The sequence below is a fragment of the Temnothorax longispinosus genome, chromosome 5 (assembly GCF_030848805.1).
Source record: "Temnothorax longispinosus isolate EJ_2023e chromosome 5, Tlon_JGU_v1, whole genome shotgun sequence".
Classification (NCBI taxonomy): Eukaryota; Metazoa; Arthropoda; class Insecta; order Hymenoptera; family Formicidae; genus Temnothorax; species Temnothorax longispinosus.
The window spans coordinates 7,544,829-7,563,548 of NC_092362.1; the positions used below are offsets into that span (position 1 = coordinate 7,544,829).

Consider the following 18,720-nt stretch of genomic DNA (forward strand, 5'->3'; position numbering starts at 1 on the left):
AGAGAGAGAGAGAGAGAGAGAGAGAGAGAGAGAGAGAGAGAGTAAGACATATACTTGCACACATACATACATGCACGCGCGCGCGCGCGGCGGGGGGGGATAACTACGGTAAACGGTGGAGGATGGTTTAGTCGTAAGAGGGATGAAGAGAGAGCAAGAGAGAGAGAGAGAGAGAGAGAGAGAGAGAGACATCGTAAGGAATATGTAGGTGGGTGTCAGTCGAGGGTAAACTCTAGGACAGAGAGGGGGAACTATAGAGGGTAGCGAGAGCCTGGTGCCCAGTATTTATAGCGCTTGCGAACCGGTCGATAACGGATAGCGACATTGCGCAGTTGGGAAACCCCTGCGTCGAAGCCTGCCCACGCATATCGCCCTCTTGCCACCCTCTCGCTGTTTCTACCAACCCCTTTCGCTTTGACTCGATCTTTTTCCCCTCCCGCCCATTCCTTCCTCTTCTTTGTCTCTTTATTAGCAGCTTAAATTTAATTTTTACTTCGACGCGGAGAGTAAACGTTTAATTATTTATTGTGTCGTCCACCCTCTATATAATTTTCCTTTTTTTCAGGTCTCTTTATCGGTAGATTTATTTTTATCCTTGTTAGTACTAACTTATAACTATACTCCTGTATTCCATATCTTCATTTTTTTATGTGTACCGTTTTGAGATTTTGTGTAGTCTTAAAGCATGAAACATATACAGATCAATCTAATTCTTCAGTTGCAGATTCTTTGATCAATTTTAAGTTAATTTTTCCTTAAACATTAAGATATTTTGAAAGAGAAAGAATGAGATGATAAAATCTCTTAGAACTTGCTATTTTTCCATTCTTGTTTGTACTTAATTTTTGCTCAATATTTCTAAATATTTTTAAACGTTAATTCTTAAATATATCTTTAGGTATATACATATTCGAACTTCTAAATATGATCCTGAAATTTTAGGTGAGTCCTGAATCTTAAATTTTTTAAAACTTTCTCGAGAAGCAAGAATATTTTATTTTTTGTTAAATTAAAATGTCCTGGCGTAAATAAAGTCCTTTGGCATTTCATACGTAGTTATTGGATGCTTGGCAAGAATATTTCCTCATATCTTGATTAATAACGGATTTATACTTTATCTTGATGCGTCTTTACGTATCTTTAAAAAACTTTTGTGTTTGTTGTATTGGATATCATCAACATTAAACTTTATACCTTTGTAGAATTCTTAATAGCAAATTAATAGCAAATTCAAAGTGGAGATTGCTGTGCTTATTCATATGCGTTTTGTATCGAACACGGCACGTTTGTCGTCTTTAAAGCACCATAATGTAAAAACTCTAATAACTTTCTTTATGTTTCCCTCTCGTCTTCTATCTATCTATCTTTCTTTCTTAAATATTAAATAATTTACCGGCAAACTCATTGTGAGCATGTTACCTACTCTACTCATAGTTCTAAGTATAGCAACCTTATGTGTATTTTCGATGCAATTCATGGGGCGCTTTATCGGAAAATGACCGAATGGCGTGGCAAGAGGTGTTAAATTAAAACCGCGATCGATTATCTAGAATAAAAACTGTTAATAAAGATCCAGAGTGATTCATCGCGTACGCGTAATAATTTCGCCATCACATTTTATTCATAAAAATTCTTATAGTTAAAGAATTATTAACCCTATTCACTCCAACGTGTTTTCCGCCCTTTTTAATCCTCGCATCATAACTCACGAACGAATTGACGAAATTTAATGTTCCAAAGCGCAAATTAAAGCTACTACTTTTAGCTTTAATTTGCGCTTTGGAACATTAAATTTCGTCAATTCGTTCGTGAGTTATGATGCGAGGATTAGAAACTCGTTGGGACACGAAAGGGCTGGTTGGAATGAATAGGGTTAATAAGTATTAGATAAAAGATGAAATATGTGTATGTGTGTGTTTGTGATGTGATTATATATTTATCTTTTGAATGATAAGCGAATATTTGGCACATGGAAGAGTTTTTCTATTTCCCAAAAAGGTATCGTTGTACTCGTAAATATTATATTTGTGATAAATATCTTTATTTGTGAAAAAGATATACATGTATATTACACACATATTACGAGAAATTCTTCCTAAAAGTCTACATATATATAGGTACAGCAGATACATATATCATTTATACATGCATTTCAAATTTAAGTTCTACAGATATTTAAATAATTGTTCAAAAAATAGAAATTTTCTTTAGTTTCTGGCGCGTTAATAATATTATTTTAGAAATATAATTTGCTTGGATGATGCTAATGTGCCACAAAACATTGTACTATAAAATATAAAACGTAACATGTACGAGTGGATTTAAAAAGTAACGAGCGTTATACGCTTTATGGTGCTTTTTGTTGGATTCGCTTATGACTAAAAATTATTCGCTGTCTTCGTATTTTGCTCTTCCTGATTGACAGTGTTGTACCGATTATTATTACCGGATTATTAAACTCCGTATTTAAGTGTAATTCCGTCGTACATAATACCATCGTAAAACTACAAAGTTTTATATGTTTTGCTGTAATAATTAATTGTGAATGAAAGTGCGGAGAATATCTCGATATAGACACACTCTCGTTTGAAATAATAAGAAAAGAATAGAAAAAGTTAATGCGGAGTTAACGCGACGTGAAAAAAAGGAACGAATGAAAATTACGCGATGCTCGCGTTGGTTTTTAAAACGTAACCTGTAATTTCGTTTCTCTATATGAGTGTGTTTTTTACGAAGAAAAAGATGATCATCGATGTATGGATAAGAAGTTTGGTGGTATTAAAAGTCAAGAAAACTAAAAACGTGTTCAATGTTGTTTGTATTACCAAGTGAAACTTTGACGTTTTCACGCGAACATTCTGTACATCAAGTTGCAAAGCCTACTGTAGAAAAGGATGGAATTCATAGGAGGGGGGGGGGCGAGGGAAAATAAAGTAACGAATCCGAGCGAGATAATCACGGATAAGAGTGAGAACAGGACGAAAAGATAAAAGGATAAAAAGGGACTGGAAAGCGAAATAGGGCGGGATAAGCAGGATAGGAAAAAAGGACTCGGAGTAGGCGGAGTAGTGCGTCGACGACATAATGTGGGGGTAAGTGCATTGCCATCCTTTTCGTCCTGTGCCGGGGCGTATCGGAGATGGCTGGCCGAGCCCTCTCTACATTCCCTTCGAAGAGGGAAGGGTGGGAGAGGGATCGTTTTGGTGCGATGCAAATAGTGAATAGTTTGTGAAGATGAGCACCGGGTGGATCTTATCGGCGGGATAACTTGGCAAGAGTGCAAAAATTACCACATATTTTTTCTGCGTTTTTTTTTTCTTTTCAAGGATCGAAATCAAATCGCAATGAGTCGAGATTTCTATGCTACGAAATTGTGATGCTTGCGGTTCAGTCTGTAATTACGGCAGGAAAAGTCAAGTTTACCGAGATTAGAGCAATATCTCTCGCGCTATGTAATTTGGATAGTACGAATCCACGTGGAGTGGACGATTCTTACGTATATTTAAATATATAATATTTAGTGTGGTTTATATATATATATATATATATATATATATATATGTATATAATAATAATAATAATAATAAACTTTATTAACGGGTAATAAACCCTTTAGCGTACAAAGAGAAAAGAAAAACAAGAACAGTAAAATAAAATTAAAATTTTACAACATAATATGGAGAACATTCAGGTTACAAGAGTAGACGAGAAAGTTTTTGTTTAAAAGTTGATACAGAGCCACCAAAAAAGTCAACCCTATTGGTGAAATTACTTGCAGATATTATTAGCCTATTTACACAAGAATTTGCGCTATACAAAGTACGGTGATACCCGAGGTGGAAGATGGAGTACTGTCTTAATTCTCTAGTCATATATATATATATAATACTGGAATGTAGACTAGAATATATATCTTGAGTTTTGCTTTCCTCAATGTTGATTAATCTTGAATTTTGTCAAATTTTGTCTGATTTTTTTATCTCAAAGAACAGGGGCTGATCAAATATAAGGCTTTAAAATTTATCTGGCAACTGACTGATAACTTTTCAATAATTTAAATTTTAGTTGCAACTTTGCTTCTGCAAGAAAGATTTTGTGTTATCCCAAAATATTTGTCATGTCGCATCTATGATATTATGTGAGTTAGAATCAAAGGAATTAAGCAAAAATAACTTACTTGGACATCTGAATTTTCGAGTTCTCAGGCTTATCAATAGCTATTCATTCATCGTATCAATTTCTTCTGTAAGGTAATCTCACAGAGGAAATCTTTATGTTATAGATATAGATATAGATCATACAACTGAGAGAAAAAGACAAAAGATTGATGATTTATAGGAAATTAATCGAAGAAACTAATTTGTAGCAAACACTAACGCAACCACTAACTGTCGATGCAACTTACTTTTTATTTCTTTTTCCTTCTTATTACGGTGGAATAACATTAATACAAATTTATCCGAGAAATATGGAGAATGAGCGGTGGAGGTGCACTGGTGAGAGGGTGGGTGCACCCTTTTCCTCTCTCTCGACGAGAGGTGGTACGTGCTGGTCGGGGAGGGTGGTCGCCCTTTTTCGAGGAGAGAGGAGGGAGCTTGTTGGAAAATTTACGCCGGCAGCGGATGGACCGTTAAGGTCGCCGTTGCTGGTTGTCTTCTCTCTTCGGCGCCGACGCCGTCGCCGTTGCCGTCGGTGCCCTCCTTCGTAAAGGTTGCCACCGAGAGCGACGTCAGCAATGAGAGTAGATCGTAGTGTTGTCCCGGGGTTATGTGTTCTTATTTTATCGCTGCGAAACGTGGATTCTTTGAAAAGGAGAGAAAGAGAGAGAGAGGGAGGGAGGGAGGGAGGGGGAGAGAGAGAGAGAGAGAGAGAGAGAGAGAGAGAGAGAGAGAGAGAGAGAGAGAGAGAGAGAGTGTTTTCAATGGCAGACTATTTATAGGAGTGAAATTTATATAGAAATTGAAGTAACGAGCGAGAGGGAGAGAAAGTGAAAGAGAATGAGAAGAGAAAAGGGGATGGAGAGAAAGGGAAGAGGGGGAAGATGCGAGACAAAGAGGGTGAGATCAGCTGGGAAAAACGGTGTGGAATGCGTGGGTAGGAGAAAGGAGATGCGAGCAAACGTTTACGCTACTTTTCCTGATTCCGTTCTTTCGAGCCGAGATTTTAAATCTCTAGAGCGGCGAACGATGAAGGGCAGAATAATCAGTGAATTATTTCCGTGGCGTAATTGCTGAAATAATTTCTTGCGGCGGAGGCGATAATTCCTGGCAATACGCACGTCGCTCTATTTTTAGATCGTTTAATTCTCCAATAAAGATTTAAATCTTCTTTTGCACGATCAACGAAAGATATTCTCTATACTTTAAAGATTTATTTAGAAAACGTGTTTTTTTTTTAAAGAAATATTTGATAAATATGTTTTTTATGACGTTACTAGCTGTACCTTGGAATTGGGATGGAATTGTTTTATTCAAATTACGATGTATTTAAGTGAAAAATTAGATTATATATTAAAAATTATGCCATATTATAATAAGTGGACTAACAATAATTAATATGAGAGATAGCTACGTTGCGATGCAAGCTCTAATAGATGTATTTATTTTCTTCATTACTCATTGACGCAGATCTATGGCGTCGATAATGCTTCTCGCGAGCACTCTCGAGATCAGTCGTACCGCGTGAGAATGATATCACGTCGATATTAGATTATCGCGGTGCGGGCCGGGCGGTGTCACACATCGACGAAATCAATATCGAGTATGAGACCTTGAATCCCAAGGACACGTACGGCGAGATAAGCTCGTCGGAGGCGCGACACGTGCAATTCGCGATCATCCAATTGTTCGTCACTCATAAAAGGATCGATTGTTATCGTTAAGGGAAGACGCACTTCATAGAAGATTTTGCTGTCTCGTTGCATGTTCGAGTGAAAGATCCTGCGATGTGTGCTCTTTGCAAGTTTTAAAACTTGGTTTTGTGATCAAAGAAAAAATTTTTTATTATTATTACACATATTATATTATTTATATTGCAGCGTTACTTAAAGCGCACAAAGATATACACGCAAAGCTAATTGTATATTAATTACATTGCAAATTAACTTAAAAAAAAATTTATTTTACTGATAACAAGATAATACGGAAGAAAGTACATGTTTGTGTACCTTTTTGTACATGTGTACCTTTATGACAAGTTTTGATATGACTCATATATGTGAAAGAACAGTATATTTGCAAATGTGTGATATGGTGTTCTTATTCTCTTACCGGTAATTTTCTTATCTAATCTATAATGTGACACGTCAAGAATTCTCTGAAACATAGTTGCATTTCTGAATTTCGGACGATGCAGTTTCTCGCATTTTAATTCCTTGCCGCGCGCAAATGATTAAGCTGGCGCTATAGACTATGCGCGATTCGTGATTCGTGATTTGCGGTTCGCCATTCGCACCGATTCGCCAGCGGAGCGGTTTTTTGACGAAATCAAGGAAATGAATCTCTTCATTTCTTCATCTCTTTGATTTCGTCAAAAAACTGCTCCGCTGGCGAATCGGCGCGAATGACGAACCGCGAATGACGAACCACGAAACGCGCATATAGGCCAGTCAAATTAGACAAAAAAAAGGCCTTTGCTCGAAAGTGATGCGAACTTTTTTATTTCTTTTTAGGCGTGTAGGGGGTGTTTAGAAAAGCTTATTTCTGAGTTGTCGGGGTATTTGACCCAGAGCTTTTTGAGGGGGGGAGAGAAAACCAAAATTTTCGCGGTTTTTTGCATTTATCTCGTTCCGATTAATAGATAGCACTTTTTCGCTCGTGAGAAAGTTGTAGGGCTTGAAAAAACGAAGAAAATGAGCGGTGACTCGTTCCGATTCGTCAAAAATTGAGCCCCCCCCCCTGGGCAAGCCTCCAAAAATTGAGGACCCCAAAAATTCAATAAATTTTGATGTAATATGCGGCAAATGGTAGGTATTTTCATCCTCTACAAGTTTCATAGTAGTCATTTTTCGATTGCATTTATCAGAAAAGAGACAGAAGCGAAAAACGCGCCGAGTTCCGAACGCTCGGCTCGACACGCGCGACTTCCGGAGGCTCCCTTGGGCTCAATTTTTGACGAATCGGAACGAATCACCGCTCATTTTCTTCGTTTTTTCAAGCCCTACAACTTTCTCACGAGCAAAAAAGTGCTATCTATTAATCGAAACGAGATAAATGCAAAAAACCGCGAAAATTTTGGTTTCCCCTCCCCCCCTCAAAAAGCTCTGGGTCAAATACCCCGACAACTCAGAAATAAGCTTTTCTAAACACCCTTTACACGCCTAAAAAGGAATAAAAAAGTTCGCATCACTTTCGACCTCAATGTCTAATTTGACTGGCCTAATAGTCTAGTGCCAGTTTTACGGTTTCTCTAATACAGATTTTCTTTTTTTTTCTCCGTGACATTCCAGTCTTTGTTTGATTTCCCTTCGTTTTGTGCAAGTATGTGTGTATATATATATATATATATATATATATATATATATATATATATATGTATATATATATAATATATATACACGATTAATTTGAAAGTAGAAAAAGATAAAGGGGAAAACGAGAAATAGAGACAAAATTGAAATGTTTTTTCTAATTACTAACTTTGCTTTTTTTTTATTACCAATAAAAACTTTAGAGGCATTCCTGGAGAAACATTGCAAACGTAAAATTTATCGTAATGTTATCCGCGGCGTTGCAGCGGAAAACATTGAAAACAATAGCATGTAATCTATTTATTTATTTCTATAATATAATGATGAAAACAATGGTTTATATTATGTTATCAATTCATACACACATTCGCCATTTTGTTAACTTTATCGAATTTATTCACGCGTATAGTTGTGACAATACGCGTATCTCGAATACACTAGGCACATAGCTGGTTTTCTTCTGGATTTCGCATTTTCTTTTTGGCTTGTACGTGATCTACGCAAGAATTCAACATTATTCCGAATCTGAAGTTAACTCGGCGTCATTATCGCTTGAACGAACGACGATATGGCAATAAATGTAAAATGATTCTGCAGGGTAATTAGTGCAACTACTTTGTTTCAATTAAATGTCGAAAGAATTTAACTGATGATGCGAGTTGATAATGAAAGAGAGGGAAACGAAAGCGAAAGAAAGAAAATGAGAAAAACACTTTATTTGATAATTATCGTAGATGTAAGTGTGAGTAGTAGGTCTTAAATTGGTATTCACATAGAGATGTGAGTGAGCGTGTGTACGTGCGCGCGCGCGCGCGCGTGCGTATGCATGTAAGCCCATAATATCGTGAATTAAACGCACATTTGAACGATTATTGGTGATGTCAACCGTCGCTGCGTCTTTGATCGAAAATGAGATTTCCCTCTCGATAATTCTTAGCTCCGAACGGAACTATGAACCGTCTCCCTCGTGTTAATCAATCGTCCATTAATATGTGATAATGTGTATCGTGTATTTCTAACGCTGTACTGTTTCGTTGTGGATTTCAGTGAGCAGACTCCATTGCGAGTCGGAGTCATTCAAAATGGATCTCATCTTGGACATTAACAGTTGGTTATACCCAATGGACCTGGGTGAGTCTTTTATGATTGTCAAATTTATTATTTATTATATGTATAAATTATAATTGATTTTATTTGTATTTGTAGATATATTTTTAAGCACTTTTTATTATATTATGTAGATATTTTTTATATATAATATAACATGACGAGTTTTAATGCAATAGAAAAGTTAAATCAATTAAATATTTTTCAAGAAATTCTATTTATTTCGGACATTTTTATTTTGATCTCATCTGCAAGAAGCAACTTAAAGGGGGCTACAATTTTAATTCATAAGTATAATAGACTAGAGATTTTTCAAATCTCGTTTTTGCACTACGACGACGATATTTGTAATGTGACAAATGAAAGTGATACGATAGCATGTTTTCTCTCAATTCACCCCTGTGCTAATCGTGCTACGTGCATAGAAATGGTTCACCCTCTAACGTCTTTTTTCCAAACCCTTCATCTTTTCGCGATCGTTCGTCCGGTTATATCGAAGATACGATGACGTGCGATTTATCGTTGAGCCTGGCCATCTTGCTTCAGCGAGAGCACGTTGCGTCTCGCCGAAGAGTTGCGCGATCGTGGCGATTAATGCTTCCTCGTCTCTGAACTTGACCAATGGAAACTCGAGCTGACCGAGTCCGACTTCGAGGCTCGTCTTGGCTCCGCCTCTGGATTACCGATGCGGCTGCGGCGATTGGTGAAGTTTGTCTGAACTGAAGTTTGTCCAAACCGAAGAGCTATAATGCCTTCCTTATTTCGATGCAATCTCTACTGTCAGGTCTGTCGGGTCGCTATTGCGAAAGTGTTTCATCCCTTGAAAGTGTTTCAACTCCAAAGTGAAATTACGTTGAAGTTGGTTCCCATAATTTTTTTAGCGCACACGCGCCCGGCACATGCAACAATAAACGTATGTGATATGTATGTCGCAGATTATATTACTTGTCATTACATGTCGTTGCAAAGTAATTGTACAGATATATATTTTAAACAAGTTTAAGTATGTTGAAAATTAATCTCTCTCTCTTTCTCTCTCTCATCTATCATATGACGAAATATACAAATACAAATATACAAATATACAAATATTTTACGTTCGGTAAAATGTAGCAGGGGAAAACTGATGAATTACAATAGAGAGAGAATACCAAAAGAATAATTTGTTGTATCTAAAATCTGTTACGTTGGCGTTACATATTCTTAAATTGGATTGTTTACACGTTAGTCCTAAATCGCAACGTGCGTATAGTTACGGAATACATTCTATAGATATACATGGATGGATAAGGAGATGGGGATAGCTATATATGTTGTATTTGAATATACAATATGTATGTATGTACATACGCGCGGGAAGGTTAGTCCATAAGGGCTAGGCAGAGGTAGAGGCAGAGGTAGAAGCAGAGTCTCGCGTCTCGCCGCGCCGCTGTATTGACGCGCGGCGTTCAGGCTTGCGCGAGATGACGCAATCTCCCTCCCACTATATAATATCGTCCGTTCTCCGTTGCCCCCGTCGCGTCGACCCCTTCTGCTCCTTCTGCCCCTTCTCACCCTTCTCACCTCGGGCGGCTCGGGCCACTCATTCCGCGACGACCGCGACTCAGCTGCGCTCCCCACTCCGGACTCTCCGGAGTCGGAGATCCCTTCCGCAGGCGCAGGTCTTCCGCCGCGCGTCGCGCGGCGCGCGCCGCACGCCTCGTCCCGCGTCCGGCGCCCACAAGTTCAATGCCAAGGTCAAAGCGGCCACGACTCGCAACCGTGTCGGTCGTAAGTGCGCGCGCGATACTCGTTCGTTTTCGAGGAGGAGAGGCGACGAGAGGCGACTCGCTCGCTGTTCCGTGTGCGTGTCCGGTGTCCCTCTTTCCGCGTACGCGCTCCTCGTCTCTTCCTCAACTCAACGACAGCGAGAGTAAAACGCGTCGCGTTCCGCTTTCCGTTTTCCTTTCCTTTCCTCTCGCCGCGCCGCGCCGTCCCGGCGTCGCCGTCGCCTCCCCATCGATGCGATGTGGCGGAGTGACGGATGCCTATGTGTTCGTTTCGCGACCCGGGTTTCTCTCCAAGTGCGCGCTCCGAGTCGACGTCCAAGCGGCCGTCGACGAGTTTCGCAGGTGCGGAAGGACTACGCTCGAATGTGCGTGACGTCCGTCTCGACGACGAGTGAGCAGACATTTTGAATACGCGACGTCGTCGCATCGGAGTGTCGTTTGACGGCGACGCGGATAAAGCGCCATGTCGTCTAAATGCCACAATTTTGACGTATCTTCGTTCTCGTCTCTTTCGAGTACTCGAAGAATAACATCGACGTTGCTCGGGAGCAGCGTCGGGACGAGAGAGACGCGTAGGCGTCGACGTCGACGTCGACGTCGACATCGACGAGGAGGGACAACCCGGACAACGTAAAGTCCGAGTGCGCGGCATATGTGTAGTGCGCGCTGGCAGCGACGCTCGAAAGCGTCGATTTGTGATCTCGTGAATCTCCGCTGCTCCGCTCTCGGGCGGAAAGGTTGGCAAGGTCGCACGGATGGATCATGGATCCGTCGTGCGGAAAAAGGAGCGGGATACGGGATATCCGCGCGGAGGCAGTAGCCTGCTCTGCCCGCTACCCGCTATGCCGCGCCGTCCTCCCCCCGTCATCCGAGATCCGAGATTCGCGTCACGGGCCAAGATGGCGGCGGATTTCGGACAGGATCCGGACGGACGCTGCGCCGCGTCGCGTCGCGCCGTGCCGCGTCGCGTCGAGTCGCGCCGAGGTAAGCCGCATCGTTGTGTTAGATCCCGTCCCTTCAATGCGCATATATGTATATCGCCGCCGAGAGAGAGAGAGACCGCGCGCTGTCACGCGTTATCGATTTCGTGGGAGGCTCTCCTCCCTACGCGGCTCTCTCAAGGTCACCGTCGTGAACCGCGCGAGCGCGATTCCTCGACGCTCGGCGCTCATCCTCTCTTTCCGGTTCCGCATGAACCGATCCTTAATTAGTCGAATTAGTCATTCGAATACTCGAACGTAATCGATATTGCGTATCGTCGCGTAAAACGGCTAATAACTCCAGCAAATTCTCTCTCTCTCTCTCTCTCTCTTTCTCTCTCTCTCTCTCTCTCTCTCTCTCTCTCTCTCTCTCTCTGTCTCACTCCCTCTCTCTTCACCTTACAATCGGTATCTTCGTTTAGATTTCTATTTTAGAACCTATCTAATTATCTAGAGGAGCAAAAGTATCGTTTCTAGATTCTTTTTTTCGTTTAGCTCGTTTAGCTCGTAAAATTACGGCTTGAAATAATCAGCGACTACTCGTCGCGCGTCTCGAGTTATCGGAAAAGTTTTACAGCGGAGAGACGAACCGATAGCGTTTCGGTTGAATGAGGGTTAATTTAAGCGCGCGAGAGAGATATTACCGCTCGCAACGCTCGACCGGATGATCTATAGTAGCCGCCGCTGTTACGGTGTGGCACTGTTATGATGTAAGCTCGACTCACGTACATACCTAGTACCCACTCTTCGTGGAGAGCGGTGAGATCAATTGGCTGGTTTTCCCGGACTCATTCTCGCTGATAACCACAGTGACAAAATTAACCTTTTATCTGTTACGTACGGAAAAATGCTTCTGTGATATATGTATTATCGACGAATTAAAACAAAAATCTGCATTGCGATCGCGATACGTTCTGTCTCGATTTATTATTTCCACGTTGTTCAAGGTTAAACAAGTACGACGGCAAAGTGTAAATGTAAGGTATAAAAGATGAATAGAAATGAAGCATATTAACGATAAGCGAATAACGATGGATTATACATGAGAAGTTTTGGCTGATAGTCGTCAAAAATTTTGCTCGTTTTTATTATAAATATCTAAGCTTAATAGTTGCCGAACGAAGAAGAAGACGGCTCGACGGCGGCCGCGGCAGTGCGGCGACGGCGACGGCGACGGCGACGGCGACGATGTAGTATCGATTAAAACTCGCGCGCCGATTGTATATACCTTGTGTGCCGTTGTGTGTGCTTAACCTTGACCTTGCGGCCCGGGCTTTCTTACGTATCGCTTCAGCCCAGGGCTTCGTATGGAAACGGGCAACTTTTTCGTACTAACCAAGTACGCACAAGACCTCGTGTATTTACTTTGAAGTTGTAATGTAATTTGCGTTGCGACGATAATCCTCTTTGGGATATTCCTCTGTTCAAGCCGCACCTGTGTATTTAATTGAAATAACGATTTTAATTCGAAATTCATAGATTGATTTCATAATTTGACATCGTACAGCTAGTTATTTTATTCGTCAAGTTTTATCAAGTTAACCGAGATTCGGTTTATATTGAAACGTAAATTTTTGTTTACAAGTTTGTAGATGTACATTTATGTTATGCGTATATTAATATGTAAAATGTTTTTAAGTACTTTTATTTTGAGCGTGGCTTCTTTCAATTTTTTTTTCTTTGCCTGTTCCAATTTCGCTCTAGCACTACGTACATAAGTATATGATGACCCCCTTTTAGCAGCTTCTTCTATTTCTCTTCCCTGTCTCTTCTTATTCATTTCTTCCTACATTCTTTCAACATTCGCTTCTTTCTCTTTGTCGATATCGATCTTAATCGCAATTCCACAAGCGGTTAATTTGCATGACTAATTTAGTTTCACGTGAGCTCAAAATAAATATTACTTTGACATTAAAAGCATCTGATGCGATAGAAAGGTATCTTTGAAAATATATCGCGATACACAATTTCTTTGATCTGAAGTCGAGAAATTTAAATACTGTTAAATTAATTTAATTTAACGATAGTGATTTGATTTAAACTATCAATCTTGCTTTCTTCTTTACACTTACGATTAGCGATATTTTGTTGAACATGCGAATAAAGTTTCATAATTTGATTCTTAAAATTAATCGATTTAATTGTTGATTATATTTTCACAGTACAAGTTTCAATCATATTAATATAAAATAATAAAATGTTATTTTTAACACCATCGATTCCACCTCGATGCCAGACGCGAGAGCAAGTATATGGTATATGGTAATTTGTATGCAATTATTTTGTGCACGTAGATTTAATAAGCGTGGGGATGACGATAAATTGACGAATAATCCAAGTTTTTCTATTAATTTCGCACATTCGCACATTTTGCGTTTACTTTTCTCTGTAAACTGCATCTACCGACTCGTTCAACCAAGTACACTTTACGTAGCAAGATGAAAAGTGCATCTCACGAGTGCCGCGTACCCATCGGAATATCGTATGCATGTGAAACGGGTAAAATGGATAAAAAGGGTGGATCCGTCAGTTTACACAATCTAGCAGCACCCGCCAACTAGCGGATGCAACGTGACTGATGCAATCGGGTGGCGATGTGTTTTCGATGCATTCGCGTGAACGCTATTATTGGACCCGTTTATATTCCGTCATTGCATGGCTTATTCGCGCTTTTTTGCATCCGAGAAACATCGTGATCATCCTGCGTCAAAACGTGGACATCCGGTGAATTATAACGCAAATAAAATATGCCATTATCTAGTTGTTGCAGTAACGAATCAGTATATTTTTTCCAACAAGGTTTTCGTGTATTTCATTTTTTTGATTGTATAAAAGGTTTTGTTTTTTTCCCTTTACATGATGCGCTCAAGAAACAGAAATTCATTTCTATTTACACATTTGTGTCATTGCGGTGATGGATAAAGTATTACGTATTTTTAATTAATTAAGTTTATGCTAATAAATATCTATTATCAAATTTTATATTATATATGAATATATGTAACTTTTTCAAATATATAAAACTTACAAGCTAAAAAAAATTTTTTAATAAAAATTATGTATGTAACAATAAGATATTTTTCTCTCTGGCAATGTGCGGAACAAAGATTATTTAACGAGCGTACGGGAGCGTAAACTTAGTACGGGATAAATCTCTCTCTCTGTAACGTGTGTAACAAAATATCGTATTGTGTGTTCAGGAGATAAATTCCGTCTTGTGCTGGCGACGACGTTACGCGAGGACGGATATCCAGACGGTAACGAGTGGAACCCTATGGAACAGGAGGGCGGTTCCAGGGCAGACAGCTTTGAGTACGTCATGTCCGGCAAGGTGTATCGAATTGAAGGTGACGAAGCCAACAACGAGCCCAGCAGCAGACTGTAAGTAGCCGTTCTGTCGTATCAGGCGTGTAAGATCGGTCTGAGAGAAATTAGTTTTTTATCTCTTGGAAAAATTTAATTTATTATTTAGTGAGACTAATTGGTAACATTAAGAAATAGTTATATAATAACGATAATAAAATAATAAATATAATAACGAATTATTAACCATTTATATTTTGTTAGATTTTGATTAAGACAAGAAAATTAAAAAATCAAGGGACAAATCTTTCAGACTGATCTTACTAGTGAAATATATAATCTAACAGTTAAGATTTGTTTGCACTTAATGATTTTCGATATTGCGATTACGATTTTAGCTTGTGATCTTGTATCGTTGTTTATAAAACGTACGATATGCAACGATAGTTAAATGAGAATAGATAAGCGAAACAACTTGTTATAGCATCATGTATTTGATAGAGTAGTGTGATATAATCTGTAAATTACATAGGTTTATCGAAAATTGTTATGTATCGCTTAATTTTTAAACATAATTTTTTACGGATACGTCTTAGACAACATTGTAACATTATTATTAATCCTCTCTTATTAGATTATCAACTTTGGAGTAATTTTTTATTTGTACACATTTAAAGATAAAAATAGATTTATACAAATTTTCATTATTTATAAAAATGTTTAAAAATCTTGTAGTGCAAACGAATCTACACTTGTTATTTTTTACAATATCCGAGCAGAATTTCACACGAAGTCTCATTACATGAAATGCTCTTGTATCGTTCCTTAATCAAAAACGTTCTCAAACGAATTTTTGTAAGGAGCAACATTGTCGATTACTTATCGCAAATTCTGCGTTAATTTGATTCTGCTCGGATACATTTATACGCTGGCCCGGTATACGGGTATACACACAGATGCAACGTCACGATGCGTGACGTTGTTCAAATGACACATCGATGTGTGGCAAACTTTCTGCTGTGCGATCTCCTATTGGCTCGTTTCCAAACGCTCTCAATGAAGCCGCGTGAGCTTCCGAAAACAACTTTCTACGCCGCTTGTAGAGAAATTGGCTCTCTGTTGTCGCTCGGTTATCGCTCTAAACAAGATCTCTCGACCGGATCGAGAAGCGGCACATACCAATGTCGTTTATGCGATGAGCATATGTATTGATGTATTATGTAATTAATGGATGATGGAAAAGTAAAAGAATATTAAGCAACGCGAATTGTGTTGCAGACAATTTTTTTGGTTAAGGGTATGAACGAGATTATGCTGCAAATAAATTAGCCCAACAAATGCGGTATGCATTTAATACTTAATTTTTTTTCAAATAAATACTACGGCGAATAAGTTTTTGTATGACGCTAGGCACAAGGAAATATTATGGACAACGTGGTAGTAAAGTTAAGGTTGTTGTGTGTGAATTACGTGATACGCAATTGCCCAAACCTTGGCACGATTGGCTGAACACGCCGAAATAGTGCGTCATCGGATGGGCCATTTTTAGCTTCGTCATTCATGAACTATGGACTCACTATTTTTTCAAACGCAGTTTGTTAACTATTTCTATAATTCCTATTGTCAAAAAATAAATGCGACAAATAAACCTAAATTCACAATTATAATAATTATAGTAATCATAAATTTTATAAGTGGATATAAAATATTAAGTTATCAGACGTCATAAGAAAGTTATATTTATATTAGAAATAATACTTATGAATTCTTATATTTGTGTCGAGAATAAAAGAAAAAGTTTTATTAATTTGCTGAACAAGCATGTCAAGTATTATAGAGAATATTTAAAAAATTGAGGAAGTTCCGCAGTTTTAAATTGCTTTCCGATCGGACGGAAAACCGGAGGTTGCGCGCGAGCGTTGGGCTTTCCATTTAAACGTGCTGAACGAAATGCGGAATTGCGCGATAACCCCGCGGTTTAACCGACTTATCGCATTGACCTTGGAACGTGGCCGCGACGACGGTCGTATCGGTCGTGTCGGTCGCGTCGATCGCGTCGCCGATGATTTCGTCGCAGGTTGTGCCACCACTGCGCGCAAAACGTGCCACGCTCTGCTAATGCTATTAAAGATAGAACGCAGCGTTGTAGACGCCACGATAAGAAGAGAGAGAGAGAGGGGGGGAGGGATGTGAGAGAGAGAGAGAAAGAGAGAGAGAGAAAGATAATGATGTGTGCTTTAAACATTCGAATCTGCTAGGTGCTTTAAATCGACTGTGCAAGTGTAGAGTGCGGAGCTGTTTATCGAATGCGACATCATTTTGTAACGCTTCTTTGTGATGATGCTCACATTAATCTGCTCAGATTAACGTTTAATGTTTTAATTAGCTTGTTCTCCCATGCGCGGTCAATCTTCGTTTCAGTTGAAATGTTATCTGTTATCTTAGTTATATGTAATGTAATTTAGGATGTTAACAAAATTTTGATGTCGATTGTATATTGTGTCGGTCGGTAAGAGAGTTCACGTACGAGAGAGATCAGCGGAACGAGCTTTCGGAGGACAGGGAGCCACTCTGCGTTCACTCGGTAGGTAATGAAGCGGGTGAACACAGCTGGTGGTATCTCAGTTTTCTGGGGGCATTGGCAACCCGGCTGGCAAAAGCCGAAAAGTCGAGATTAACCGTCCGTCCGCGTCGAGAAAAACTGCCAAAAGCGGCAAGCGATAGATGGACAGACTTGGATCGAAAGTAGTCTCGGAAGTAATCGAAAAATTCTTTTACGATCGGTTACTTCCCCCCCATTTTCTTATAGAGAAGATTTCGAGCGAAACGATGTTTATACGACCTGACATACGTATCGTAGATACGATATCGCCTCCCATCTTTAGGTACAGTTTAAGATTCATTCTACGTTGTCTGTACTTGGCGCCAGATTTTCAGGATAGAATTTTACTTATAATTTCATGTGTTATGTATTTTATACGTATTCTGCTTTTTCAAAATATCTTTTGTGTACATATACACAAATTGTTATTATTACACGGCACATGAAATTACGAAAAAAGTTCAATTCTGAATCTAACACGAATCACATAGATAATTGAAAGTTGACTTTAGATGTTTGTCATCTGATTGGAGATGGGTACAAGAATCTTGGTCCTTTTTCAAGAGATGGCGCTTTTAGTGATTTGCAATTGCAGATATGTTTATACATACTATATTAAATAGCATTGGAAAAAGGTAATGATATTAGCTGTCCTTTAATGTAGGTAGATTTTACTTCCATTGTAACAAATTGAATGAGAATGAGCGCCGAAGGTAAACATCTTCTATCATGCTTTATGAGTCTCAGAGAGACTCGAACATTTTGTAACTATCAAAATTTTGACGTAACTATTTCGACTTGGACGAGATCAAATAATATAGAGAGCTTTCCAGCAAGCGACACAAGTCGACACAAGCATCGTTCTATCTTTCTTTTTTGGTAATGAGTAACATAGATAAAATGATACTTGTGTCGACTTGTGTCGCTTGCTGGAAAGCTCCCATAGTGTCGTACTATAATTAGAGTATAATTGTTGTTAGTACTGAATTTGTTCGTTCGTTCGTCTCTGCGAGGGGCGTGACAGCTGGGAAACGAATTATTGATCGAGGTAGCTCGAGACCCCGGAATGAATATAGCTAATGCCCCGGCAACGTCGGCAACGCGCAGGTACACCCTGTCGTCGCGACGCGATCTACTCGGAAAGAAATTTGAAACTCAAAATTATAGTTATTTAATTGTTATATTTATATTGGCTTTTTTAGGTCGTGATATGGTACTTTCAATATTATATCATTATTACGGATTATCGGTATTTCTTGTATTAGCGTTCTCGTTAATAATATAATTCTCGAAATATGATTAAGTTCAACATAGATAAGCAGTACTACAAACAAGTTTCATCAATTTTACAAATACTCTCGTTTTTTTTATCGAGATTGAAATGCGAATTCTTCTTGTCTTCATCTTGTCGTTATTCGATGCTAATTGTAAGTGGAATTGTAAATGGAAGTAATGAGTCTGGACAGGAAAACCTGTAGCGCAAATTTCTTC

At 39.1% G+C, this 18,720-nt stretch overlaps 1 protein-coding gene across 3 annotated transcripts in view; it reads left to right on the forward strand.

The window, feature by feature from the left end:
• Positions 1 to 18,720, forward strand: part of Rpb8 (DNA-directed RNA polymerases I, II, and III subunit Rpb8) — a 53,120-nt gene that overhangs the window by 14,647 nt on the left and 19,753 nt on the right. For 2 of the 3 annotated variants that reach the window (XM_071778156.1, XM_071778157.1), the window contains exons 2-3: positions 8,516 to 8,599; positions 14,525 to 14,705. In XM_071778156.1, coding sequence (XP_071634257.1) covers positions 8,516 to 8,599; positions 14,525 to 14,705 — 265 coding nt within the window. Of the gene's footprint in view, positions 1 to 8,515; positions 8,600 to 9,565; positions 11,329 to 14,524; positions 14,706 to 18,720 lie in introns of those variants that run through there. The other variant, XM_071778155.1, reaches the window with a different exon arrangement.